The sequence below is a fragment of the Callorhinus ursinus genome, unplaced genomic scaffold, assembly GCF_003265705.2.
Source record: "Callorhinus ursinus isolate GAN/ISIS: 27379988/994484 unplaced genomic scaffold, GSC_fseal_2.0 scaffold21, whole genome shotgun sequence".
NCBI classification, from domain to species: domain Eukaryota; kingdom Metazoa; phylum Chordata; class Mammalia; order Carnivora; family Otariidae; genus Callorhinus; species Callorhinus ursinus.
This window is the reverse complement of record NW_027397083.1, coordinates 16,235,069-16,261,416: the sequence shown is the minus strand read 5'-3', so window position 1 is coordinate 16,261,416 and position 26,348 is coordinate 16,235,069. Positions and strand designations below refer to the sequence as shown.

Sequence of the window (26,348 nt, the reverse complement as noted above, 5' to 3'; positions counted from 1 at the left end):
CCCACTGGTGTTGCAGAGAATCGCTTGGTGTGGGAAGCCCCTGCCCTCGCCCACATCTGTTGCTGGCGTGTTTGGGATGTGTGGTGAGAATGAAGGAGGAGCCGGGGGTTTTCTTCACGAGCACCTGCTGTGTGGCTTGAGCAGGTGACCGGATGCTCCAGGTTCCTCATCTCTAAAAGGGATAAACCGGGGTGCCTGGGTGCCTCAGTCGTTAAGCCTCTGCCTTTGGCTCAGGTCATGATCCCAGGGTCCTGGGATCGAGCCCCTCATCGGGCTCCCTGCTCCGCGGGAAGCCAGCTTCTCCCTCTCCCACTCCCCCTGCTTGTGTTCCCTCTCTCACTGTCAAATAAATAAAATCTTAAAAAAATCATAAAAGGGATAATACCAACAACCCTATACAGTTGCTGGGAAGACCACAGGGCATGAGGTCCATAAAGTGCTTACCAGAATATCCGTAGCCCATCACAAGTACTTGCTAGAGAGGAGCTGTTATTAAAAAGATTACTGTGTTAGCTGTTACTCTTCCTCATCCCAGCCATAGCACTGTGGAACATTCTGTTTGCTGTTGCTGGTTGATCGAGGAATACAGTGGTCATCTAATTTGGGGGCACCTGGCTGGCTCAGTCAGAGCACGTGACTCTTGATCTCAGGGTTGTAAGTTCAAGCCCCATGTTGAGTATAGAGATTACTTAAAAATAAAATCTTTAAAAAATTTTTTTCATCTAGGGGCTCCTGGGTGGCTCAGTTGGTTAAGCGTCCAACTGTTGATTTCAGCTCAGGCCCTGATCTCAAGGTTGTGACATTGAGCCCGGAGGTGGGCCCCATGCTTAACAGGGAGTCTGCTTGAGATTCTGTCTCTCCTCTCCCTCTGCGTCTCCCCCGCAACTTGGACTTGCTCACTCGCTTGCTCTCTCAAATCTTTAAAACATTTTTTCATCTAATTTTTAAAACTCCTCTATTTCTCTTTAGTGTAATTAATTTTGAAGTCATTCTTTAGTTTCTTTATGAAACTAAATAGGTGTTCAACATAGAAATAATGAATAGTTAGCAGGCTTCAAGCAAAAGCTGAATGACCTGTGGTTATCAGATTTCAGGTTGGAGTAGAGGCTGAACCAGTGACGTGAGCCAGCTTCTAACACTATGACTTCCTTTTTATCCTTAAGTAATATTTGATGGAAAAAGTTACAGGGATCGACGGTTTTTTCAAAATGACTTCATCCCAGCCCTGCATCGGTCACAATGTCTGTTGTCTGTGTGTCACTCAGGAGGAGCCTCTTGCAGATAGAAGGACCATCAAGATTAATATTAGTGACTTTGGTAGAGTTGCAGGAATGTGCCGTAAATAAACCACCGGCTAACAAGCTGCTCCGCGTCCTGCCATGTTGGGTGCTGAGTAACAGGTGGTCACAGACCTGGAGCTAAAAACCAGCCCTGGGGTAGGAATGATCCAAGGATCTCCAGTTCCGTGTGGGGCTTCCAGTTCTGAGAACCTTAGAAAACCAAACTAACTTGGCAACAGGGGTGATGGGACCCATCTGGTCAGCAGTTGCTTTGTCACTGTGTATTGGGGTCTGAAGGGTGTAGGTCATTTGCTCCTGAGAGGGTCCCACAGGCGTGCAGTTTGGAAGAACTTGGTGACTATAAATGCCCCTATTGCTTTTGTAAGAAAATCTGTGAGGGTTGATGACCATGCAGAAGCGTCCTAGAGAGGAATGGCTTAAAAAGCAACAACGTAAATTACTCCTCAGAGTAGTACAAGTTGGCAGGTGGCCATACCTCCGTGGAAGCGTTAAAGAAGGACGTTCACACTGCTTACATGTGGGCTTGGTGGGAAAAGCTCACAGACCCACAATGCTAGAATCTTTTTTTTTCCATTTCTGAACTTATAATTCCTGCTTTACCCCCCACCTGCCCTCCCCCCGGGCCCCATTTTTTATGTGCTCTTCAGCAATGGTTCATGGTGGTCTCAGTGTGTCTTTCTCCTCAGAGCAGAACCTGTCAACACTTCAGTCTCCTTGTATTGATTCACGCATTTATTCTTCCTTTCCAAATGTATTTTGAGCTTCTCCTGGGGCCAGGTCTCCTGCCAGGCCATGGGCTGAGTGCTGGCAGGGGGGTGGGGGGATGAGGAACAGGATAAGCGTGCTTCTACCCTCGTGAAACTAACCATCTAGAGCGGGAGAGGAAGTGTTCTAAATGGGCTGAATGTTCAAAGTGCACAGTGCTGTAGGTACCTGGTCTAGGGGGTGGGCAGGGAGGACTTCCCCGGAAAAGGGATGTTTAAGCTAAAAACTGAAGCAAATCAGAAGTTTGCAAAGTCACCCTGAACAAGAAACAACCAACTGCTTTCTTTTCTATCACAGATTCCCGAATCCTGATCTTCTTAGAAGGCTACCTTGCCTCAGGGCATCAGAAGCCATTGCCCACGGTCCCTGGGGGATTGGGTCCAGTTCAGAAAGAGCTGGAAGAAGTTGCTATTAAATTTGTCCGCCTGGTCAACTATAACAAGATGGTCTTCAGTCCCTACTACGATGCCATCCTCAGTAAGATCCTTGTCCGATCCTAACACGTATGCGCTCTAGGCTGCAGCAGTATTAGCCTCTTGATACAGAATAGCTATTCTCAACTCTAGTGTTGCTTTGGAAAATGGCTATTTAGTACATTTCTATGTAACAGCCCTGATTCCAAAAGGAAGAACACTGTGTATCACTGTTGAAAAGAGTTGTTGACAAAGGCACTGAATTCTAGTTTGAAGGTTTGTATTTATGAGTGCAAGTTTACAAATCAAGAAGCTTCTTGTTCTCTTAAGTTTGAGGTAGCACTCACTCCGCTTTTAAACAGTTGACTGCCGTGTGTCTCCACTCGACTCTGTCCTGATTCGAGCTGCCTTGTCTTTCCCAGGGGGCTGGGGCCTCTCTTCCACCATCTGGGTAGTTTTCCTTTGAGACACCCGAGAGGATCTGCCAGCCACCCAAGAAAGAGTGACCAAGCCATGACTGTGTTGAGACTCATGCCCCTCCCTGGCACCGGCCCTCACTCTTCCCTCCAGCTATTTTGTGTTAGAAGGGCTATCCCTAGTCTTACGGCCTCCCCCCACCCCGGTGATTGCTTTCTCCCTGCCTGGCCTAGCCAGAGCCCCCAAGCGCCAGAGTCCTTTTGTTCTAGAGGGGAGTTAATTGATTTTAAAAAGCTTATTCTTTTATACAGAATCATTCCTGAGTCTGGATGATAGCAGTTACGACTTCTGGGATCTAGAGAAAGGAAATTCTTTGACTTTTAAGCTTTGAAAGTTAAGGAGGAAATATTTTTTTAAACAATATATATGTTGGTGTAATTTAAAGGACAGATGTCTGGAGTTTTTACTGAAAAATTCACTGATACAATATACAGATGTATTGATTGGATTTGAATTTCAGAAATAGATTTAAGTGTTTTCAGATAAAACAGTATAGTGTAAGCTCACTTATTTTTTGGATAAGGAAGTCATAGAAAATCCCTGGTTTTAGAGCAGTATTTTTTTGAGGAACTTCAGTGACCAGAATTCCTGACATATCCTGTGGCTGAAAGGGTAGCTGGGGTCTCACAGATGACCCACTCTGTTTAAAAAAAAAAAAAAAAAAAAAAAAAGTAAAAGGCATGCATGCGTGTTTTAGACAGGGACATTATATTAGAAGCAGAGCCATGAAGTTGGGAGTGAACTCCAAAAGTGCGGGAACAGCACAAGGCGAAATAATGCAAGGAATCCCTTAAAGCGGTGAGGGCTATGGTGCGGCAGGAGGCAGGCGTGATGGCAGGCACGGTGGCAGCCCACCGGAGGAATGTTCGCTCTGTAGACTATCGAGTCGTACCAAACTTCAGGAGAGGGTACGCTTATGTTGGGGGGACTGTGATTTCTCCAAATACATGCTACGAACTGTGTTCTAATGGTATTTTCTACTTGCAGTCAGAAATGTATGCTGCATTATGTGGTCCGAAGTCCTATTATTAAAGTTTATACTCAAGGACAGGTCTTCCCTGGTTTCATTGGAAGGGAATAAAAGTTCAATAAGTAGAACTTTTAAAGCACAAAATCACATCTTTTATAGTGTCTTCAAAGGAGGTCACTTCTGGAATTGTTTCTGGAGGTAAGGTTGCTCTGTGGCAGCTGTGCTTGTTGGTCATGTGGTACCCCTCGCTCCCCAGGCTGAGAAGCCCGAGCACTCTAAGTCGGCTCCATTCCCAACACGGCCCTTGAACTCACAACCCCGGGATCAGGAGTCACATGCTCTACCGACTCAGCCTCCAGCCCCCCGCCCCCGCCCCCCCCAAGCACTCTTTTGCCTGCCTCAGCCTCCGAGAGTGTTTGGGGTTTAGTGCCACCTCTGCCAAGGATGAAGGGGAAGAGCTTTACCCCCTAATACACAGGGTGGATCAGCACTTCCTGTAGTCACTCTTCCTAAATTTTAATTCTTTTTTTTGCTTTCTTTTCTAAGGGTTAGCTTTTTACAAGATTTGACTTTTTTTTTTTTTTCCCCTCGTGGGTTCCTAAATTCAGAGTTAAGTTTGTACCATCTGAAATCTTGATGCATATTTTACAGGGACCCACACAGACTCTAATGCCCCCACTCCGTCCCCCCCCAGTGTCCACTGGTGGAGTTCTCCAAGTGGCAAAGCCAAGAATGAAGGAGGCAAAGTTCAGAATCATAATATTCATACTGAATTGTGTTGTTGTTCTTTGAAGATAAGTGAGCTACTTTCTTCTTGGAATCTCATAGGATTATCACTAGAGGCCAGGAAAAATCATTTAGTCACTCAGGAAATATTTGTTGAGCATCTCCTTGTAATCTCCCCCCAACCCCAACTCTCCCTGCAAGATATGTATCCTTTGGAGCAGAAATTATCCTTCAGAATTGACCTGGTTTTATATAATGCATTCTGATTGGATTTGACATGATTTTCCATCTAACAGGTTTGTGGAAACAAGCGTCTTTTAGGGAAGTGCTAGGTTTATTTGGCGGTAGTACTTTACTGTGGCTAGAACTGAGCGCCTTGAGAGTTTGGTCCATCATAGCAGGTGTGTTCGATCGATTTATCTGATGGCCTCACGAATGAATGAATGTCCAGAGCAGGAACTGCTACTTTGTCAGCTCTTGGTTGGGTGGATGGATTCTCAGCCTAGAATTTTTTTGAAAATCTCATTACGTTTAAAGCAAAGGTGTACCATGCGATTGTTTATGTAACCATATAGCCCGACTATAAATATACTTCAGGTAAGGATGTCTTACCGACTAAGTGCAGTAGGCAGGTGCTTAAGAGTTTTTCTCTGAAGAAAAGTTATGAATAAGTCTGACATAGCAGGGATATAATGTGCACACACTGGCTGACAATTAATGGAGTATTTAGCAGTTCTGTTTTTGTGGAGGTGCCTCTGTTCATCTCTCTAAAACCCTAAGATTCCTGGGAATAAAGAGGTGTTGCCGCACCACCTTTCCTGCTGAGTTACAAAGGGAATGAATAGGTGTTTGCTGTTTGATTTCCAGTGCCTTTTGGCATGCTCTGGTTTCTGTGTAGATCGATTGTATTAATTTTCATTTTGAGGCCGGGTGGTAGAGTGGAAAGACTGGGAGCTGTCAGGAAACCAGAGTTCTGACCCCATTTCTGTTACATACTAACTGGGGCAAATCAGGACCTATTTCCAGCACATGTAACATGAAAGGACTTGACTTGATCTTTGAACTGCTTTCCAACCCTGACATTCTGTGATGTGTCTCATTTGAGTAACTTAAGTACACTGCAGTAGGATCATGCACAGAGCTCCCAACTTAGAGGACGGTCTGGGTTGGCAGTCCTTCCTCTCTTGCCTTCTCACTGGTTGTGCGATATTGGGCCAGTCATTGTCCCTTGGGCCCCAGCATTTTCATCTGTAAAATGGGGAAACGACTCATTGACACTTGCCGTGAGGATTACCTTTGATAATGGGTATTAGAATGCTTTGTATATGGGAAAGGACTATAACTAGGAGGAGCGCATATAACCCTCTCCCCATAGAGGTAGACCTGTGTCTGTGCCCAGCCTCCCTCAGCCAGCGTATCCCACAGGCTGCACGGAAGGGTTCCCTCCTGTCCTGGGACGCGTACCTTCTTCTGTCATCTCTTCTGTACTAAAGCAGCGGACTTCCCTTCGCTCCTCTCCCTGCTTCCACCGCCACCCCGCGGATTCCTCCCCACCTCACCTCGGTATTACTTGAACCAATTGAATGCATGAGTGAACAAATGAAGGACAGCAGATGATGGGCTATGAACCTCCTATTTAAAGGCACTTATCTCATTGAAAACATAATCTAAATAAAGAACCACAGTGATGTTTGCACTTGTGTCTTTATATTGGATTTTGTATTCTGTAACTGTTTTGTTCCTAGTGCTCAAAACAACTTCATGGAACGGAGGAGATACTCTGTAAGCTCAATAAGCTCTTTTAATCTGTCAAATGCTCACTGATCCTTTCCGAAATAGCTAGAGCCCTGGAAAGTAAGTGTCTGGAACCTAAACGGGCAGGATTTAGTTGCACCTGGCCCTGCTGGGGGTTTCTGTTTATATTGCCTTCGGAACCTAAGAACCAGGACTCGTGTAGGCCTGGTTTAGGTTTGAAATCACATGTGTCTGGAATTAGTAGCACTAGTCACAGTTCACCATTTTTACATTTTATCTGAACTAAACACCAAGAAGGGTGTGAGAGTAACTTCTGACTTCAAGAGCAGCCCCAAAGTTGAAGAAGCTCCTTCATTTCTGCCGTTTTCATTCCTGCCACCTCTGCTTTCTGAAGTGCTGTCTTCGTCGTGCTAAAAGCAGAACTCTGGTCAGGGCTCAGGGAGGAAAATTTAGAAAATGGATGAATTTTTTCTTGACTTTTATTCCCAAAGCTTGGTAAGCTGACCCTTTTGTTGAACATGTAAGATTTTACTTAGACCAGGAACATGGTATCTGTTTTGTTACTTCGTATAAATGATCTGTCAGGACTTCTGAATTTTTTATTCAATAGAACTTCACTTAAAAAAATAATAAATAGAACTTCATTTGCTGAGTGTCAGGTAAGAGGACTACCGACATTAATGAAGTTTGCTTTGGGAACTGAAATGTAAAAAATTTATGAACATGGTAAATACGTTTTTACTGTCGTATAAACGCTTGGTTTTACATGCTAAGCACAGGCCAATAGAGGGTTATAAAATTACCAAATAAATTCATAATTATTGACCAAGATTAATATGCTGACAAAAGTATTTTTCATTCTTTTCTAATGGTACAAATTTGGTGGTTGAGTTTTGCATTTACTAGGTAGCTACAACCTTTTACTTTATGAGATGTGGCAGCATAGATAAAACCTCTTTCTTGAAATTCAGTGCTAAAGGCTAGAGTTTGACTGATGTTGTTCAGGAAGGACTTAAGAGTCCTTACATCTTACCTGGTTCTAGAATTCTCTAGAAAATGTCATTGCTTTTATAAGAAGGAAAAATATGGATACCTTTTGAAAATTTCTGAGTCTGGCACTACGGATATAGGAGAGTTCCTGGACAAGTGGGACTGGCTGTGAGTGTCTGCACATTAGAGTTCCAAAAGTGCAGATTTCTAACATCATGCTACTTGATCAACTGTGTCTACAAAAGGAATGATCAAATACTCAGAATCATGTTAAAATCTAAAAATTCATATAATATCTATAGCAGAACATTAGAAAATGGTTTCTCCCAACAATCCTTTTTGTGTTTAAAGATCAAATAACATTCAGGGGAAAAACATCTTAGAAATAAATGCAGTAGGAACACTTATAATACACAGTGGCTGCTCAGTGGCACTTTTCATCAAGGTGGGTTTCTGTTTATATCGCCTTCAGAACAATATATGTTTTCAGTTTGTACTGAGAGCAGGAGAGGGCAAGTAGGTAAGTATACATGGAGTAAATACGAAATGACTTCTTTGAATTGGCATTTATTTTTAAATGGTATTGGCTGAATAAAGTAAGTAGCTATTTTAAATAAATTCTGAATGGAAGCAGCAGGAGGCATGACATTTTTGAGATCCTTTTATTTTTTTAAAGGATTGTTTTAAAATTTTAAACTACAAAACCGATTCCATACATTCTGCCATAAATAAAAACAAACAATAAGGCAGGACTCTACATAAGCAAACTGAGAACTTTTTCAGAAAATGTGATAAAATGCTTTACAATCATAAGCCATCCAGTTTTTAAAATAAAACTGTTGAAAACTCACAAATCTTCAAGCGGCACATACAAGACCCCCTTGAAGAGGGAACAAAACGTGGTTCTGCCATTTTGTGCTGTTCTCACATTTTTGAAAACCTAGTTTTGCTTAGAGCACAGGTCTGTTCCATGTTCTAAAATTCACACAGGTTGGTTGTTTTTTTCTCAAGAACCATATGATAGAGGCACCAATGACAATACAACTTTGTTTCCAAGAACCTTGTAACAAAGCATTGTCTCTTTTAAACATATGACTTAAGAGGCAAGAACGGAATCCTGGAGGAGTTTTCTTCCAGAGGCCGGCCAAGGCCCGCTTCACCGAATTCGCTTCTGCTGCCGCGCTCTGTAGATGTCATGAACGGGGGGAACGACAGCTCCCTTTTCTTCATCATCATCGGAATCCTCGTTGGGCCTCTTGACCGCCTTGGTGAGTACGGCGTTGCTCTCCACTGGGCCGTTGCCCTCAACGGCCAGCTCCGGGGCGCCGCCCGTGATGATCCGCACAGCTTCCTCAACAGCTGCGCAAACCACACAGAAAGGAAGGACTGTTGGTGGGGGGAGGCCTGGGGCGGGGGGTGGGGGGCTGCAGAGTCCGCCCCGGGGAGAGAGACTGCACGCGCTACTAGGGACACTTTGTGGTTGACTGCAGAACCTACTATTGGCAGAGCAAGGAAGGGCACGAGTGATACTACATAATTAAAGGAAAAGATCAAAGTGGCTCTTAAAATGACTTTCAGAAGCCCAGTGTCCTAGTTCGTGTTCCCATGATAGAAAAGATCCGCTTTTGTGATGTTTTACTCAGTGGCATTAGAATGTGAACTAGCCTCTCTGTACCAAAGAGGGTTTGACTGCTCTGAGGTTTCATTGTACTGCAAGATGGCTAGCTGGATTTGGGAACTTCAGTGGCAAAGAATAACAATCACCTGCCTAGGAGACCACGTGAATTGGGCCCTAAAGCGGGGCTTTCGTCACTTACTATTTGGTATCTTGCATCTTCGGAAAATTTCCATCAGTTCATCCACTTGTACAAAAGGACCCTATTTTGACACAAATAAATTTTAATCTCCAATAATCTGACAAGTTAAAATCGTACTACTTTACATTTTCCGTGAGACACGAAAAAGCGCATGATTATTATAACCCATAGAGCAAGTATTATCAAGAAAATAAGAGTAAACAAACCTGGAAGCAGATGGGAGGAGGGAGAAGTTTCATTAGAACGACGGCTGCAGGTGGCACTGGGAACACACCCCCAGGAACAGGGTGTAAGCCGGGTGCTGTGACACAAGGAGAAGGGGGGATCAGACAGGATGGAAGAATTTCTAGACAGAGCTAAAATAGAAGTAGTTTATATAGAGAGTTCTAAGTGTTGCTTTGTTCTGGACATTTTAACTTGCTTTTACTGCTATACATGTTTGGCCAACTAAAGTGGAGGAGACAGGCCCGTCTCACCCCCATGGCCGCTGGGAGGCAGAAAAGTAAACAACCCAGTGGCAGAACTTCAGTTTTTGTCAAACACCATTTCTAAGCCTCATAAATCATGTGTTCGGCAATCCTTTTTAAAGTCAGTTACTCAACAGCATGTTTAATCATAAGGGCCTTGTTCAAATAGGATCTAGAAGGGCCGCTACCCATTAGTAAGTGTAAATAATACCAAACAGCGTCACCGAAGTGAGTGTCCAGTTGTACAGGTAATTTGTATGGAGCAGCATTTCTGCCCAAACGGGTTACTAGAATCTGGATCGTTAAGGGTATTTTTGTTTTTAAAGACATCCTTAACTCCTCTTGCTTCAAAGATTACAGCCAAGTCACTTGTCATAGTGACCCTGAGTCTAATAATTAACCTGCAAGGGAAAGGTCACATCACTCCCCCCCACCTCTGGATTTAAATCAACAAACAGAGGTCTCAGTACTGGATCTAAAGTCATGGCTTACGTGCTAAATGTCGTGGCTGAAATGGAATCATCTGCTGAGTGTCTGGTTTAGGGTATTCTGGTTTTCTATCCACTTCATCTTTCAGAACAGGCACTATAGAAGGAGCTACAACTGGGTCTGGAATTATAGCTGCTAGCTTAGCACGGGAGACATCCTGAAAATGCAGAAGAGAAGAATCCTAAACCTGAAAAAGGGACTTGAAGTATAATTGTGCAATTCTACAATCTTGAGGATACACTGAATAACTGGGTTAAAACCACAGACAGAGAACTGAGAGGGATAAGTTAGAATGTGACGGTAAATACTGTTAAACACTCAACAAGGAAAGCTACCAAGGCTCTGGAGATGTGGTGTTTCATAACCTTACCCTAACCCTGCAGGAATTGTTTGACTCAGTGCTGCTGGGTAGGACATTTGCAGGCTTTTTTGAATAAACACCTGACTGGGCACCAGGTAGTGAGTGGGGCAATTTGTGAGAAAATCTACAATTTTAGATATTTTTCTGACCCTTCCCTTCCACTAGAACAATATCAATTTAAGTGAAGCCCTACTTCATGAAAACTAAAATAATCACTTTAATACAATTTTGTTAATGAAATAAAAAATTATCCCCAACATAGTTACAGGGAAGAAAGGATCTATATTGAGCAGCCACCCTTTGTCCAGTTTTCACCATTTATTCCCTCTTTGATGAGGCAAATAGTAACCTCTCCATTTTATAGAAGGAACTGAAGCTCGAAAAGGTTCTCATATTTCCAAGGTCATAGAGCTAAAAAGTAGAGAAAGGACTGGAAGCACCAGCCTCTGACCACAAACCCACCCACCATTCTCTTTTTAGTTTATCAGCAGTGACCCACCAGGGCTGAGAACAGTTCTCCAAGACCGGTCAAAAGAGACAATATGGCCACCTATTAACGGGGCCCCGCCCCAGAGAAGTTCTTGTGCTGCAGGTGCTGGTGTCAGCCTGCCTGTCCGGAACCAAAAGAGCCCCCTTTGCCATCATCGACATAGAAGAACATTTCACTTTCTCAAAATTTGCTCATATGCAGTTGGTGGCAAATCTCAGTGAGTAGGCCCATTGGGAATGGCTTTTTTCTCTTCCCTTATCACATTATGTACACATGGGAGTATATTTAATCCTTCTCCCCCAAAATGAAAGAGTTGAAATAGAAATAGAAGATGGAGAATTCATATTGAAGAACTAGTTCAACTTGGGTGTCTGGGTGGCTCAGTTGGTTAAGCGACTGCCTTTGGCTCAGGTCATGATCCTGGAGTCCCGGGATCGAGTCCCGCATCAGGCTCCCTACTCAGCAGGGAGTCTGCTTCTCCCTCTGACCCTCCCCCCTCTCATGTGCTCTCTCTCTCTCTCTCAAATAAATAAATAAATCTTAAAAAAAAATAGTTCAACTTGGAAATAGTAAGAGCTCTATTTTCATTAATTTCCATTTTCATCTTGACGAAGTTGAAATAGTCCTTGCTAACTTCACATAGTGGTCTTAAAGATCTTTTGCTTTTCCTTGAGAAGTTAAACTAGAAGCTGACCTTTCTGACCCCTGAGCAGTCACCCCTAGTTACAGAATAGGAAGATGGGACTGGCATGGAACTGGGGCTTCCATCAGCGAAAAGGTCTGAAGCTCAATTATGGGTCATTTTCTCCAAACATGTAAATTTGGTTCACACACCAGACCAGCAAGACGCAGGCCCAAAGACACTGCTGAAGAGAATGATGGTCAAGAGCATCCTAATGCTGGTTGGCTTAAAGGGACCCAATCTAGGATCTTGTGGGTATCGCTTCCCTTTGGATTTCTATCTTGGTCTTTGTTTTCATGACACAGGAAAAAAAAAATCAAGAAATGATAGAACAATGTTTTTCTCAGCAAGGGCTATTTCTGGAGCTGCATGAACATTAATCTTTCCCCCTGGCCTGAACAGGTTCAGGGGCCAGATTTCTTAGGATACAGTTGTCTATATAGAGGAGTTCCATTCCCAGATAAGCTCATTTCCTCAAGAGCCCCCTGAAGTACTGTGTTAAGATACAAATCCCTTCAGGAACTTTATGGACTGCTTAACAAGCTGTGAGGTTTCTTCATTATACCTACAGGAGCTACATTTGGTTTAAGATCTGTCAAAACACGTTCATGAGTTTTAAGAACTATTAGAAAAAACGTAATACCTAAAATTACATTTTTTCTTCCTTCATGTGCCCACCAGACAAGATACAGGGCATTGGCAATTTCAGGGGAAGGCTGAAAGTGTTAAATCTCTCTCATTTTGTTCAGTACTTTTGATACTCAATGTTACATAAACAAGGAAAATCCCTGAACTTTTTTCCTGTTTTCTGAAAATCTATTCTAAAACTAATTTCTATTTCAGAATTTGCTTTAGAGGGATGTGTATCCATAAACTATTCTAAAACACAGGAAAAGTAGGGACACTACACACCTCTTGATCCTAAGTACATACCTTATAACCAAGCGCTTTTAGTTCACTTGCCGAGCAAGGATATAAGTCCATGAACTTATATCTGTCCACCAATAGAGCTGTTTCTTTGCCTTCATACTCTTCTTTGAATGCTGTAAACCGTCTTTTCTCCACTTTGAGTATGCTAGCTAGATCACCAATGTTACTTTCGAAAGCTAGAAATCGGGCCCAGATTTCTCTGTAATAAATACAATCAGTACTTAATTATTCTGGGTTTGGAAGAGGGAGTACATTTACAAAAAAAAAGCCTGAAGTTCCCTCCTCCCCTTTTTTAGTTAGAAAAAGCTCTTTTTTTAATTAAGATTTCCAAACTACAGGAGAGTAACAAATACCTATAGATCATCATCATTACCTAGATTTAATCATTGTTAATATTTTGCCATATTTGCCTCATCTTGCTTTTGCTTAAGTATTTGAAAGTAAGTTATAGATCTAATACTTCAACCTGCACTCCTGTGTATTTACGCCTCTTTTTGAGATTTTATTTATTTAGCACATCTTCCTATCCCCTTGTGTTAAGAGACAGGTAAACTCTAGGTGAAAGAGCTGAAAAGGAACATACCCAGACGTCCAGTTTCTCCTTAATAATGTGGCTTCACCATTTTGTTTAGGGGCATGAATTATTATGTAGAATACATTCTTCACTCAATGTATGAATAAAAATATATTCTAAAACCTAACATGATTTTTTTTTCTTATTAACATGGATTATTTGGGACATATTTGTGCCTAAGAACTGTTGTAACAGCCAAAATTAATTCTCTGAGACTCTACTTAAATGTCACTAAACACCTTTGTATTAAAGTAACACACAGAATGCCTACTGCATACCAGGAATAGGACTATCACAAAAAGCCTACATTGGCAGATATTACTATTAGTCGATGAGATAAGGTTTGGGAAGGTTATGAAATGTATCCAGGGTATAATCTAATCAGCTGAGCTGGAAATTGAACCCAAGACTCCAAAACCTTACTATTTCCACTCTACCACTATACCATGTTCCTTTGTTTGATAAAACTGACAGTCAAAAGCATAAACCAGGGATATAATTTGTCAAACAAACTTTCAATATTTAAGAGTTTTTGCCCTCGAGTAAGGTAAACCTTTCAGAACTTGTATTTGTTCATATCAATTTCTAGGGCATGGTAAACTAGGAAGATATATTGAAATATTTAACAATAAATGGCTAACACATCTCTCAAAACAATTCTCAGTATACATTCTTTTTAAAAATTTTAAACAGGCAGGTATTTGTAAATTAAGCTTCAAGAGAGAAGGGAAATTTCTCCTGAAACTTATAAACAAACGTTCATCCACAGATCACAATTCAAGTGTTAAAGCTGCCATCGGAACCTAACCAACAAGTTTTCCCAACAGCTTACCCAGACTTCTCAGGAGGAAGGCTTCCAGAGGTTAAGACTCGTTCAAACAAAACTCGGGTATTATTGTCCTCTAGGATATATAAAAAGATTTTAAATATTGAAAAATTACATTTTACAATCAACCGTGTATTTACACATGCATCATCTCGTTTAATTCTCAGAAAAATCCTCTGCAAAAAGGTAACTATTTCCCTAGTTTTTATAGATGAGTTAACCTGGGATTCAAAACAATTGAGTTGGGGATGCCTGTGTGGACCAGTCCATTAAGCGTCTGCCTTGGGCTCAGGTCATGATCCCAGGGTCCTGGGATCAGGCCCCATGTCGGGCTCCCTGCTCCACGGAGAGCCTGCTTCTCCCTCTCCCTCTGCTGCTCCCCCTGCTTGTGCTCTTTCGATCTCTCTGACAAAATCTTAAATAACCCAAAACAACAACAACAATAAAACCAAACAAAAAATTATTGAGTTGATCTGGCTCACTGTTATTGAGTAACAGCAGGAACTAGAAGCCAGGTCTTTTTACCTGTAGTTCAGCCCTCCTCCTGCATATACTGCATTTATGTCAGGCCATTTATAACTGTGATATCTGAGCGAGGTATCCACTGGCCTTTTTGATTTTTTTTTTTTTAAGATTTTATTTATTTATTTGAGAGAGAAGGAGAGCATGAGCGGGGTGAGGGGCAAAGGGAGAAGCAGGCTCCTGCTGAGCAGGGAGCCCTATGTGAGGCTCAATCCCAGGACCCCGGGATCATGGCCTGAGCTGAAGGCAGCCTCTTAACCGACTGAGCCACCCAGGCGCCCCCCACTGACCTTTTAAATATAATAAAAATTATATATCTGCTTCCATTGTGTCACGATTGATATTTTTTAGATACCTGGAATGTGATGGATGGCAAGCTCAAATTTATATATAGGTGATTTTCTTATTTTGCAGCACTAGGACTACTCTCTATATAACTACTTTAAATTCTTGTATAGGTACAATTAAAATTTAAGTATTGGGAGGTCCTCTGTAGCTGGAAGTGGGAAAATAACACTTCTTCCTAAGGGATCTATTAAAATTCAAGAATCCTGCAATACATTTACTAACAATCATTGAACTGGATATTTTAAATGGGGGCATTTATGGTATATAAACTATACCTCAATAAAGTTGTTTTTTAAAAAATCCAGCAGAGTCTTGGTTTTTATTGCCTCAGGGTAGTTATTCAGTGTTTACTACATGTTCATACACAAAGTAAAACCAAGAGATTAAATGTGTTGAACCTAAGAAGATGGCACCATATTCAAGGCTTTCATCTTAAACTTAACATACCATACTTTAAAAAATAAGTAAATCTTGTATTTTATTCTTTTTGTTTTAACCCAGGCTTTGCTCCATACACACTTTCTACCATTCCACATAACTTTCCCACTGCTTTACATGCCACCTTCTCTACCTGGAATAATGCATTTTCCTCTATCTTTTCCTGGCTAACTACTGTTCATCCTTCAAGACCCATCTCATGTTGCCTCTAGAACAGCACTGTCCAACAGACATATAGTGCAAGCTACATATATAATTTAAATTTTCTGCTAGCCACATTTAAGAGTAAAAACAGGGTGAAATTAATTTTAATATATTTTATTTAACCCAAGATATCTAAGTTATTTTGGCATGTAATTAGATGAAAATTAAGGTATTTTACTTTTTTTTACCTTTTTTATTTTTTGTACTGACTCTTTGAAATCTGGTATGTATTTTACACTTACACCACATCTCATTTTGGCCTAGCCCCATTTCAGGGGCTCAATTCTTAGTGGTCTAGTGGCTATCACAACCGCACAGCACAGCTCTAGAACTTAAATTGTACTCTCTTCTCTGTGCTTCCAAAGTAGCTCATTCAGGCTCTGTTATAGTAGCACATTTTTTTCATGATTGTCACCACCATCCTAAGTAATAACATTTACAACATGCATACCACATTCCATGTGTAAGTCAAACCCATGCAAAAATTCATCTAATCCTCAACAATCCTATGAGAGGCATTCTTATGACCATACTGCAGATGAGAAATGGGAAACAAGATTATATACCTAACCCCAGAATTTATGCTACAATTAAGCACCAAAAGATGATGCGGTTACGTTTACACATCTGATTCCCCCATAAGAATGCTCTGAGAATAGGAATGGAGTCCTATTCACCTTCATATTCCCAGACTCTAGTAACCGAAGGTACTGAATAAATGAAAAGATGGGTAGATGGATGAACAAATGAAAGAACTATGTAAACACTGATTTTTGGAAGACAAGGCTGATATCAGATATCTGCATTTTTGGAATAACATACACTAGTAACTATTCTAAAAAAAATCAAAATAATTTGCAATTGTTGAGAACATTTTTTTTTTAAGGAACATTCTTTTTTTTTTTTAAAGATTTTATTTGACCGAGAGAGAGCACAAGCAGGGGGAGCGACAGGAAGAGAGAGAGAGGGAGAAGGAGGCTCCCCACGGAGCAGGGAGCCCATTATGGGGCTCGATCCAAGGACCCTGGGATCATGACCTCAGCCGAAGGCAGACGCTTAACCAACTGAGCCACCCAGGCGCCCAAGGAACATTAATTCTATAAGAGAAAATTTTTTGTAATTCAATGCTCCATTATCTCATTTTTTGGAGTTAAGTCCTCTTCCAGAGTGTAGAATCATTAAGCTAAAATATAAAATCGTATTTAAGTTTTTTCTACTATATAGGTATAAAGAATGCTGTATTTTTAAAAAATATCATTCAGGGGGCGCCTGGGTGGCTCAGATGGTTGAGCGTCTGCCTTCGGCTCAGGTCATGATCCCGGGGTCCTGGGATCGAGTCCCACATCAGGCTCCCTGCTGAGGGAGAAGCAGGCTTCCCACTGAGGGGGCTTCTCCCTCTGCCTCTCTCTCTCTCTCTCTCTGACTCTCATGAATAAATTAATAAAAAATTTAAAAAAAATAAAATAAAACATTAAAAAATATCATTCAGGGGCGCCTGGGTGGCTCAGTCATTAAGTGTCTGCCTTCGGCTCGGGTCATGATCCCAGGGTCCTGGGATCGAGCCCTACATCGGGCTCTCTGCTCGGCGGGAAGCCTGCTTCTCCCTCTCCCATTCCCCCTGCTTGTGTTCCCTCTCTCGCTGTGTCTCTCTCTGTCAAATAAATAAAATCTTTAAAATAAATAAATAAATAAATAAATAAAAATATCAAAGCATTGATATATAGCTGTGATATCTAACTCATTTACATGGCATGTAATTGTACATTTCTTTCTTAAACCAACTTTTATACCAGATCATTTCTAGTCAAGAAGTTACATGTACTGGACTGTGGGTAACTAGACTAAATGAGACACATACATATATATATTTATATAACATATATATATATGTTATATAAATCCTCCAGCTCCGTGCCCAGTGTAAGGTCGGATCTTAGTAAAGGATGGCCATTATTATTACAACAGGATAGAGAAATAAAGATGGTAATAAACAGAACGTTTCTTTTGGAAATCTTCCCCAGCAGCCTCCAAGCATTTCACTTTACTACTTGGGCATCTTTGAGTTTGGTGGCTAGATATTTGTTGTCTGTTCCTCCACCCCCCACCCAGGAAACAAGAGATGATTTGCCCAGAGGCGTCAGAGATGAGCATGAACAACTCTTTTTCCCCAAGTCTGAATTTGTGGCTTTATCCTACTAGTGATGGGACTTCACTGATGAGGCATTAAAGACCATCCTTCAGAGTCAAAAGCATCTACTATTACTCAAATACAAATTCATGGTTGTTAGGCCAATATTTCTTGAGTGCCTATTAAGTGTCTGGTTCCAGTGTGATGACAGAATTAGAATACATGTGAGAAAGAAAGAAACCCAGCAACATATTTTCAGAGAATGATACTGATGGTTTAGTATTAATTACATAACCATTATAGATCTACAACTGACTTACCATTGAGGTGAGAAAGATAGTCAATATAGGCCAAGACATATTCTGGAATGTCTCCATATTTCTTTAGACCCAGCTCAAAAATCTTAAAGGCAACAGATTTGTCCTAGAAGTAGAGAGGAATGTACTGGTTTCTATGAAATGTCAGACAAGATACTCAAAACAATATTAAAACTGTGACACCTAAGCAAGTTACATTAAGTATTAAAATGGAAATTAAAATCATATTAAGTAAAAACTGCTGAGTTAAAAACCAAGGTGTTTAATAAAGCATAAATTAGCAGGCAGTGGGGATTTGGATGATGCTCCATATAATTTTACACAGATACACTTAGACTTCCTTTATGATACAGAACAATTAAAACTTAAGGACAGAAACTAGGACTACCTTTCTTTTAATGAATGTATCTCAGATGAAAGAAGCTATTTTACCTTTATATTTTATTTCAGCACTTACCTTACTACAGTAATACTCCATGAGTGCTGCAGTAACATAGACATGGTGGCGGGTTCTGGTATCTTCTCTTGCTTTTTTAAATATCATTCTTCCAGATTTGATACCTTCTGCTCTTCTTGCAAATTTCATATATTGGATATATACCTATGCAAAAAAAAGAAAAAAGGATTTCTTTTCTACAGATTAGGTAGAATGTGATTCCTGTAGCATCCAAAACAGTCTCACCTTATTCTTACAGTAGTATGTTTCCTGTATAAGAAAACAATTTTGAATACCCAAGATACCAGAAAGTAAGCTTATAGATAGTGCTCTATTTAAGTCCACAAGCAAATTTTTTCTGGTAGTAAAGATGCATGCAAATTAATTTTTTAATGCAAATAAATTTTTAAAAATTGATACATAATTCAAATGCCACAATATTCACCCTTTAAAGTGTACAATTTAATGGTTTTTAGTATATGCATGAGGCTATACAATCATTACTACTATCTAATTCCAGAATATGCAATTAAGTTTAAAGGAGGGAGTAAAAGTAAAACTACTAGAAAACATCCCATAAATAAATGCCAACACCTAGAAACTCAAGATTTAATTTAATACAAGCATCTTTAATAATATATGTTTAACTTTACATTTGCTTGGTTTATTGCTTTAAAAGCCTACTAACTCTGTTTTTCCAAAGACCATATAATATATCTTTTACTGGTAAACTATTCATGAGCCATTTTATCCTCAGCACCACAGAGTGCACAATACATGATAAGCATGTAATATTAGTTCAATAAACAATTGTTTCTGGACTAAGAGTAGAGTCCTGATTTGCCCAGTTTTGATGATGTCAAACTATGTTACCCAGTTTTGACAGATGGATGGATGAATGGATGAATGAACTATGAGTTCCTTGAGGAAAGGGATTTTCTCTAATTTGTCATTATACTTCTGGAATCTAGCATGGTGCACAGAGCAGTTTGCTAAATGAATTTTAAAATGATGAATAAATGCAAGCAATCAGAACAGTGGAATCCCAACACAAACCAACAAAAAAGCAGTATAGATTTGACTTGAAGCAGAGGCTCTAGAGCTGCAGACACTCGCCTGTCCACTTCCCCTCTGGATGAGAGAGTTCATTGCATTGTCACAGAAACTCAGGGCTTTGAAAACCACTATTATGGAGCAGAATTCAGGATAAAGTGAGTGCCCGTCCAATTCCTTCCCAGAATATTGGCTTCTCTTGTTTCCATTTATTTAAAAGGAAATATTTATGAGGCAACAATTATGTGGCATAAATGGCTTTAAACCATGATCACAAGGAAGGTGTTAAAAGAAAGCACCACTGCTTCATACTGCTGCATTTATTTATTTTTATTTTTATTTTTAAAGATTTTATTTATTTATTTGACAGAGAGATAGAGCACAAGTAGGCAGAGTGGCAGCAGAGGGAAAGGGAGAAGCAGGCTCTCCGCTGAACAGGGAGCCCGATGCGGGGCTCAATCCCAGGACACTGAGATCATGACTTGAGCCAAAGGCAGATGCTTAACCATCTGAGCCACCCAGGTGCACCCATACTGCTGCATTTAAAAAAAAAAATCGAGGGGGCGCCTGGTTGGCTCAGTTGGTAGAGCATGCAACTCTTGATCTCAGGGTTGTGAGTTCAAGCCTCACACTGGGTGTGCAGTCTACTTAAAATAAAATAAATAAAATAGTAAGAAAACAAAGAAAGAAGAGAACAGATCAGTAATTGACTACGAAGGGGTCACATGAGGGAATTTCTGTGAGGTGATTAAAGTGTTTTGTATCTTAATTGTGATGGTGGTCCCATGACTCAATGTTACTGGTCAAGATTCACAGAACTATAACAAAAAAACCAGTGAATTTTAATGTACGTAAATTAAAAATTTTTGTTAAAGCTGACCGCAAAGGTGGTAAAGAAACATAATGTTACTCACCAAGGTGGGGTCAATATCCTCAATTGCCAGAAGTCTGTTATATATACTGTGAACTTTCTCATATTTCATGCGACTCTAAGGTGGTAGAGAAGAAGTGGATATAAATACACATTCATAAACAAGCAGGATTTGAGCTCTGAGGAATCCAGAGACTGCACCCCACAATGGCACCTGCTTTGAGCATAAATATATAATGAGCTGAGGACTAATAACTGTTCATTTTGCATCATCTCTACTAAAAGCAGTATGCCTGGCAAAGAAGCAGCCAGAAAAAAATTTAGTCCTACTGTAAAAAATCCAGTTATAAGAAAGTTCTAAATATTGTTACTGACCTCTTCATAATCTGCATATGCAAAATAAAGAAGCATATTCTTCTTTAATAAAGTGCTTATGGCTCTTTCATATATATTAGCAGCTTCATCACTAAATAATTTGGCATTATTCATATCCTAGGAGAAAAAATATTCACTCTTTAATAATTTTCATATAGCTGTAAGAGAATGAAATAGACATATATACATATGGACACATATGCATTTCTGGATTCTAAAAAAATTCCAAAGACAGCATACAGAAGAATCATACAAGTATTCTAAATGGTTCATCATTTTAACAGATTAAAAAACAGCCCCTATATTTTAATTCTGACTAAGGTAGCCACATATAACAGTGTCACTAAGCTTTATATTGACATAAGATTAACATTTTCAACACCCATAGTTCATTACCAAAATTCAGTGTTATATTTTTAGCAAATTTTGCTCTATTAAAACCATGAAAAGGCCAAAGGTGGGGAGAGGAATACTTACCCCCTTTTCTGCAAGCAGTTTACTTGACTGCTCAAGATACTGGGCGGCTTCATACCAAATATCAGGGTGATGGCCCAGTACAAGCAGGCACTGTTCATAAGCAAACATAACTAGGGAAGACATTCACAACATTCAATTAAAATAAATATTTATGAAACTATCAGTACAAGCATCACAACAAACTTAGTAGGCTAAAACAGGGCTGTCAATAATGAATGATAATTAGAAATAAAAGCTGTAGTGATTTCTGGCACCATTACCCACCCAAGCCCCATCCATCCATCTATCATTTATCAAATTAGTATTTATTTAGCACAAACTATATGCTAGGGAATGTGAGAGATCCTGAATGTATCAGTGACTAAGACTTCCTATACTTAAGGAGTCTGCCCTGTGTTGGGAAGATATCACAAAGGCAATTATAAAAAGTACTAACTATTATGATGAGGAAAGTACAGTGTACTCTTGAACTTGCAGCAGCAGAACTTAGCATAGTTTAGGGACTCAAGAAAGGCTTCCCTAAGGAACTGACATCTAAAGGAAAACCTGAAGAAGGAATAGAATCTGGTCAGATGAGAGAGTAAGTGGAGCAGGGAACATGGTGTAGGCAAAGAAAACTATCTGCAAAGGCTTATAGATAAGAGTGACAAGACTGAGGAATTGTTTCAAGTTCCAAATTCTAGTTCTGACAGTAGCAGAGTTGTTTCTGTAAGATTAACTCTCCTGAAAATAAAAATCATAAACCAAAAAAAAAAAAAAAAAAAACCCACAAAAAAACAAAACCTAAAGGCATGGGAGACTGATCAATAGAAACCAAAGGCCAAGACAGAAACCAAAGAACATTGAGCCCTTAAAAAATCAGAACCACACAGGGTAAGATCCATATTTAATATGACTTTTCCCCTCAGGGACACATCGCTTTGTGTACAGTTCTGGGATAGCTAGATCTCAAGTCAAATACTGAAGTCTTACTGGCTTGAGGAAAGTAACATGGCATTCTGAGCTATGAGAATAGGCAGAAAATTAAGGGGGAAAATCCCCCCCAAAGGGAGAGCCACGGAGGATGGAGCCTGAATATCTGAGCATAAATGCCCTCAAATCTTTAGCTGGCCTCTAAAATATACTTACACAGGGAAGAATACAAAGAGCTCAAGTGGAAAGCAAAGCAGGAAGGCTGAAAGAGCTGAATAGGTTTCTCAGCAGTTGCCCATTGTAATGGAGACCAAGTTTAGAATTTGAGTCCCATCAAGTTAGAGGGTCTGGGCAAACACCTTGAACTTCCCATTCTGTTTAAGGAGTAAAGACTTTGTCCCAAGACAAAGAGATTTACCGTGAAATTAAAGGCAAAACTAAAACAGATCCATCCTAACAAGGTCCAGGTGATCTGTCAGTAATTTAACCCCATGATAAAATAAAATTCAACATTTTTCAGAGGAAGATGACAGAACCCAGTCTTTACAATGTAGCATTTGTACATCTGTATAATGTCCAAAAGGAAAATTTTACTATTTTTTTTCTTTTATTTATTTATTTGACAGAGAGAGACACAGCGAGAGAGGGAACACAAGCAGGGGGAGTGAGAGAGGGAAAGCAGGCTTTCCACAGAGCAGGGAGCCTGATGCAGGGCTCGATCCCAGGACCCTGGGATCATGACCTGAGCCAAAGGCAGACGCTTAATGACTGAGCTACACAGTCGCCCCCAAAAGAAAAATTTTAAATGTCTAGACTCTGACAAAACAAGAAGATGTGACCCACAGTCAAGAGAAAAAGGAACCAATTCCATGATGGCCCACATGTTGAAAATCAGCATATGAGGACTTTGGAACTACTCTTATAAATATGTCCAAGGATATAAAGAAAAAGATGGTAATAAACACAGAATCTCAACAGAGAAATGGAAACTATAAAACAGAAACTATAAAAAAATACAATATATTTTTTTAAGTAGACTCCATGTTGGGTGTGGAGCCCAACATGGGATTTGAACTCATGACCCTGAGATCAAGACCTGGACACTTAACCAACTGAGCCATCCAGGACCCCCTTTTTTCTTAAATAGGCACTACGCCCATTGTGGAGCCCAATGCAGGGTTTGAACTCATGACCCTGAGATTAAGACCTGAACTGAGATCAAGTTGGACACTTAACCTACTGAGCCACCCATGCGCTCCCCAAAATTTCTAGAATGGAAATTTATAGAACTAAAAAGTATAATATCTGAAATTCACTGGATGGGTTTAACAGCAGATTGGATATGATAAACAAAGGTCAGTGAACATGGATGGAGATAGAGCTATAGAACTTACTGAATCTGAAGAACATAAGAGAAAAAAAAGACTGAAGGTAAAAAATAGCCTATGAGGGCGCCTGGGTGGCTCAGTTGGTTGAGCAACTGCCTTCGGCTCAGGTCATGATCCTGGAGTCTGGGGATTGAGTCCCGCATCGGGCTTCCTGCTCAGCAGGGAGTCTCCCTCTGACCCTCCCCACTCTCATGTGCTCTCTCTCTCTCAAATAAATAAATAAAATCTTTAAAAAAAAATAGCCTGTGGGATAATATCAAGTGGCTGAACATATATGTAACTGGAGTCCCAGGAGGGTTAATCTTATTACCTCTTTTTGTGATAAGCGTCTGATCTTCTGTACGAAGAGGGTTGCTCTTTTCCCACTGTATGTATTTCTTCCACATATCCACCTGCTGGGCTTCTTGGGGAGTATTCTGAGGAGGCACTGAGGGAGCATTGCGGTCCAAACCTTTCATTACTGTCTCATATTCCTAGATAACAAGCATTTAGAATTCGTGGTAAGCCTAAAAACAACTCAGATATATGGAACAGAGTTGATCAGTTTGGAATACTTTGTTCAAAATGCCTATTTTCCCCAAATACAACTTTGTTAATATAATCTAAAAACTATTGAAGAGCAGGGAGAAAGATAACAGAGGATGACTTACCCAAAAAGAGGTTACCAGGCCTGAGTGAACAGAACACCCCTGGGCCCTCTCTGTAGGTGATCTAGGAGGTCACTCTCCAGGACAGAGGAGCTGACAGATCAACATGACTGATGATCTGGTGGCATCATTATTGCCATCTTTGGAGAAACTGTCTTTTAAAATTTCAATAGTTTGTATTACTAGGCTGTTCCCTAATTCTAACAGTGTCAACGAATGGAAAGGTACGCACATAAGACAAAAATCTGGCCCTGAGAGCTATGAGACCACAAAGTAGTACAGTATTCAAGCATGTATGAGGAAAGCATAAGAACTAATTCATCAATCGTAGGTAGAGACTTGTTTCCATGTCCTTTTTAAGTATTTCAAAAAATTTCTTCCAAACGTGATTTAGTCTATATTTGTCCTTCAATGTGTGTAAAGAGGCATTTCATTTCAAATATATCTGCTCAGACGATGAAACTCTCATTGGTTAAGATTGCCAATAACTGAAAATGTCAAGAGAAACACCAAACAGGAAAAGCTCTTGTATAAACAACATACTCATCAAAAGAAGTGACCTGCTGGAATTCCATACCTTTGCTACACGCCTAGCATTCATGTAATCTCGGCTCCGATCTTCAATCATTTTTTTAGCTAAATGAATATTGATACCCTAGGAAAAAACAAAGAGAAATGTATATTATTTTAAAATTAAGTATGTTTTAATAGTATGTTTTAATATTAGCACAATGCAGTTAATTTGTACATTTACTAAGTCATTTTCAATTCTGTATTTTAAAAGATTTTGTTAATAAAGGTCAATCACATTACATGCTTCAGGGACCAAGGAGGATCTGCTTATATCTATTAGGAGCTGGTAGTAAGTCTCCAAGTCAGGAATTTCTAAAGATAAGGAACGATTTGGAAAGGGTCTATTATTTCATATAAAATTCTATTAATAAAAAAATGCTATACAGATTCATCATGGAATCTGTGGAATAGCCAGCACTTTGCTTTATTTATTTTTTTAAGATTTTATTTATTTATTTATTTATTTGACAGAGAGAGAGAGAGAGAGACACCGAGAGAGGGAACACAAGCAGAGGGAGTGGGAGAGGGAGAAGCAGGCTTCCTGCTGAGCAGGGAGCCCGATGTGGGGCTCGATCCCAGGACCCTGGGATCATGACCTGAGCCGAAGGCAGACGCTTAACGACTGAGCCACCCAGGTGCCCTGCCAGCACTTTGCTTTAAAAGCCCTTTTCTAACTAGGTCTCCGTACTTTTTTTTTGAAAAAGATTTTATTTATTTATTTGAGAGAGAGAGAGAGAGCATGTGTGAGGGCAAGAAGCAGAGGGAGAAGTAGACTCCCCATTGAGCAGGGACCCCAATATGGGGCTCGATCCCAGGACCCTACAATCGTGACCTAAGCTGAAGGCAGACGCCCAATGGACTGAGCCACCCAGGGATCCCGAAAGAACAGTTTGAATAGCCCACGTAGTTCTTCTGCATCACAACGGATATATGAGAAACTTTCTTTTAACGATACAGCTTCTGTGGCTGTATGTTTACATATATGAGCTGATTAGCTCAGCTGGTTAAAAAACATGCCAGTGAGACAAAGATCTTGGACTGCAGCCCCACTGCAAGCCAATAAGTCACAGCACCGTAACTACATGAAAGACCTGCAATGCAACTGATCATACTACTGGAAACAATTCTAATTTCCCATTCTAATTCCCATTTCATAAGAGATGAATGACAATGTGTATGTATATGGTTTAGCACTGAATATAAGTGGTTTTGTAAGAATTTTAATTTCTCCCAGGGTATTCTCTAAAAAATAACTCAGTAATACTAGGAGACTCTCAAAACCTTACAAAAACATTAGGAGTAGTTCTCTGATTACAATCAATATAAGAACAGACCTGTGTAGCAGGCTAGAATCTAGCAGCTACTACAGAGGTTAGAATCCATAAATCCAAGTACATAAAAATTAAAAACAAACAAAATTAAAAATGGCTTAGTTATAATAATGAACTACTCTAGCCTAATTTACCTCTTCATACTTGTTATAGTCTCTCCAGAGTTGTTCAATGTTGATCATTGGATTAACACAACCTCGTTGATAAACTCTTCGGACAGCTGTTATTCTCTGATTTTCTGCATAAGATCCAACAGCTTCCCTGGCGTTGAATTAAAAAAATGCCATCAATTATA

At 40.2% G+C, this 26,348-nt stretch overlaps 2 protein-coding genes across 8 annotated transcripts in view; one reads left to right on the top strand and one right to left on the bottom strand.

The window, feature by feature from the left end:
• Positions 1–9,310, top strand: part of TCP11L1 (t-complex 11 like 1) — a 40,908-nt gene extending 31,598 nt beyond the window's left edge. For 4 of the 7 annotated variants that reach the window (XM_073904795.1, XM_025879404.2, XM_073904796.1 and 1 more), the window contains 2 exons: positions 2,364–2,543; positions 8,499–9,310. In XM_073904795.1, coding sequence (XP_073760896.1) covers positions 2,364–2,543; positions 8,499–8,587 — 269 coding nt within the window. In that variant the 3' untranslated portion in view covers positions 8,588–9,310. Of the gene's footprint in view, positions 1–2,363; positions 4,003–4,182; positions 6,349–8,498 lie in introns of those variants that run through there. The other 3 variants (XM_025879406.2, XM_073904797.1, XM_025879405.2) reach the window with 3 other exon arrangements.
• The window catches only part of CSTF3 (cleavage stimulation factor subunit 3), a 69,577-nt gene continuing 51,782 nt past the window's right edge, over positions 8,554–26,348 (bottom strand). Inside the window, exons 8-21 of the mRNA XM_025879401.2 lie at positions 26,188–26,314; positions 24,727–24,804; positions 23,813–23,975; positions 21,203–21,312; positions 20,726–20,842; positions 20,394–20,468; positions 18,448–18,591; positions 17,994–18,096; positions 14,040–14,109; positions 12,637–12,832; positions 10,174–10,327; positions 9,421–9,515; positions 9,215–9,275; positions 8,554–8,756 (exon numbers count right to left, since the gene is read on the bottom strand). Of these exons, the coding sequence (XP_025735186.1) occupies positions 8,554–8,756; positions 9,215–9,275; positions 9,421–9,515; positions 10,174–10,327; positions 12,637–12,832; positions 14,040–14,109; positions 17,994–18,096; positions 18,448–18,591; positions 20,394–20,468; positions 20,726–20,842; positions 21,203–21,312; positions 23,813–23,975; positions 24,727–24,804; positions 26,188–26,314 (1,696 nt within the window). The remainder of the gene's footprint in view (positions 8,757–9,214; positions 9,276–9,420; positions 9,516–10,173; positions 10,328–12,636; positions 12,833–14,039; positions 14,110–17,993; positions 18,097–18,447; positions 18,592–20,393; positions 20,469–20,725; positions 20,843–21,202; positions 21,313–23,812; positions 23,976–24,726; positions 24,805–26,187; positions 26,315–26,348) is intronic.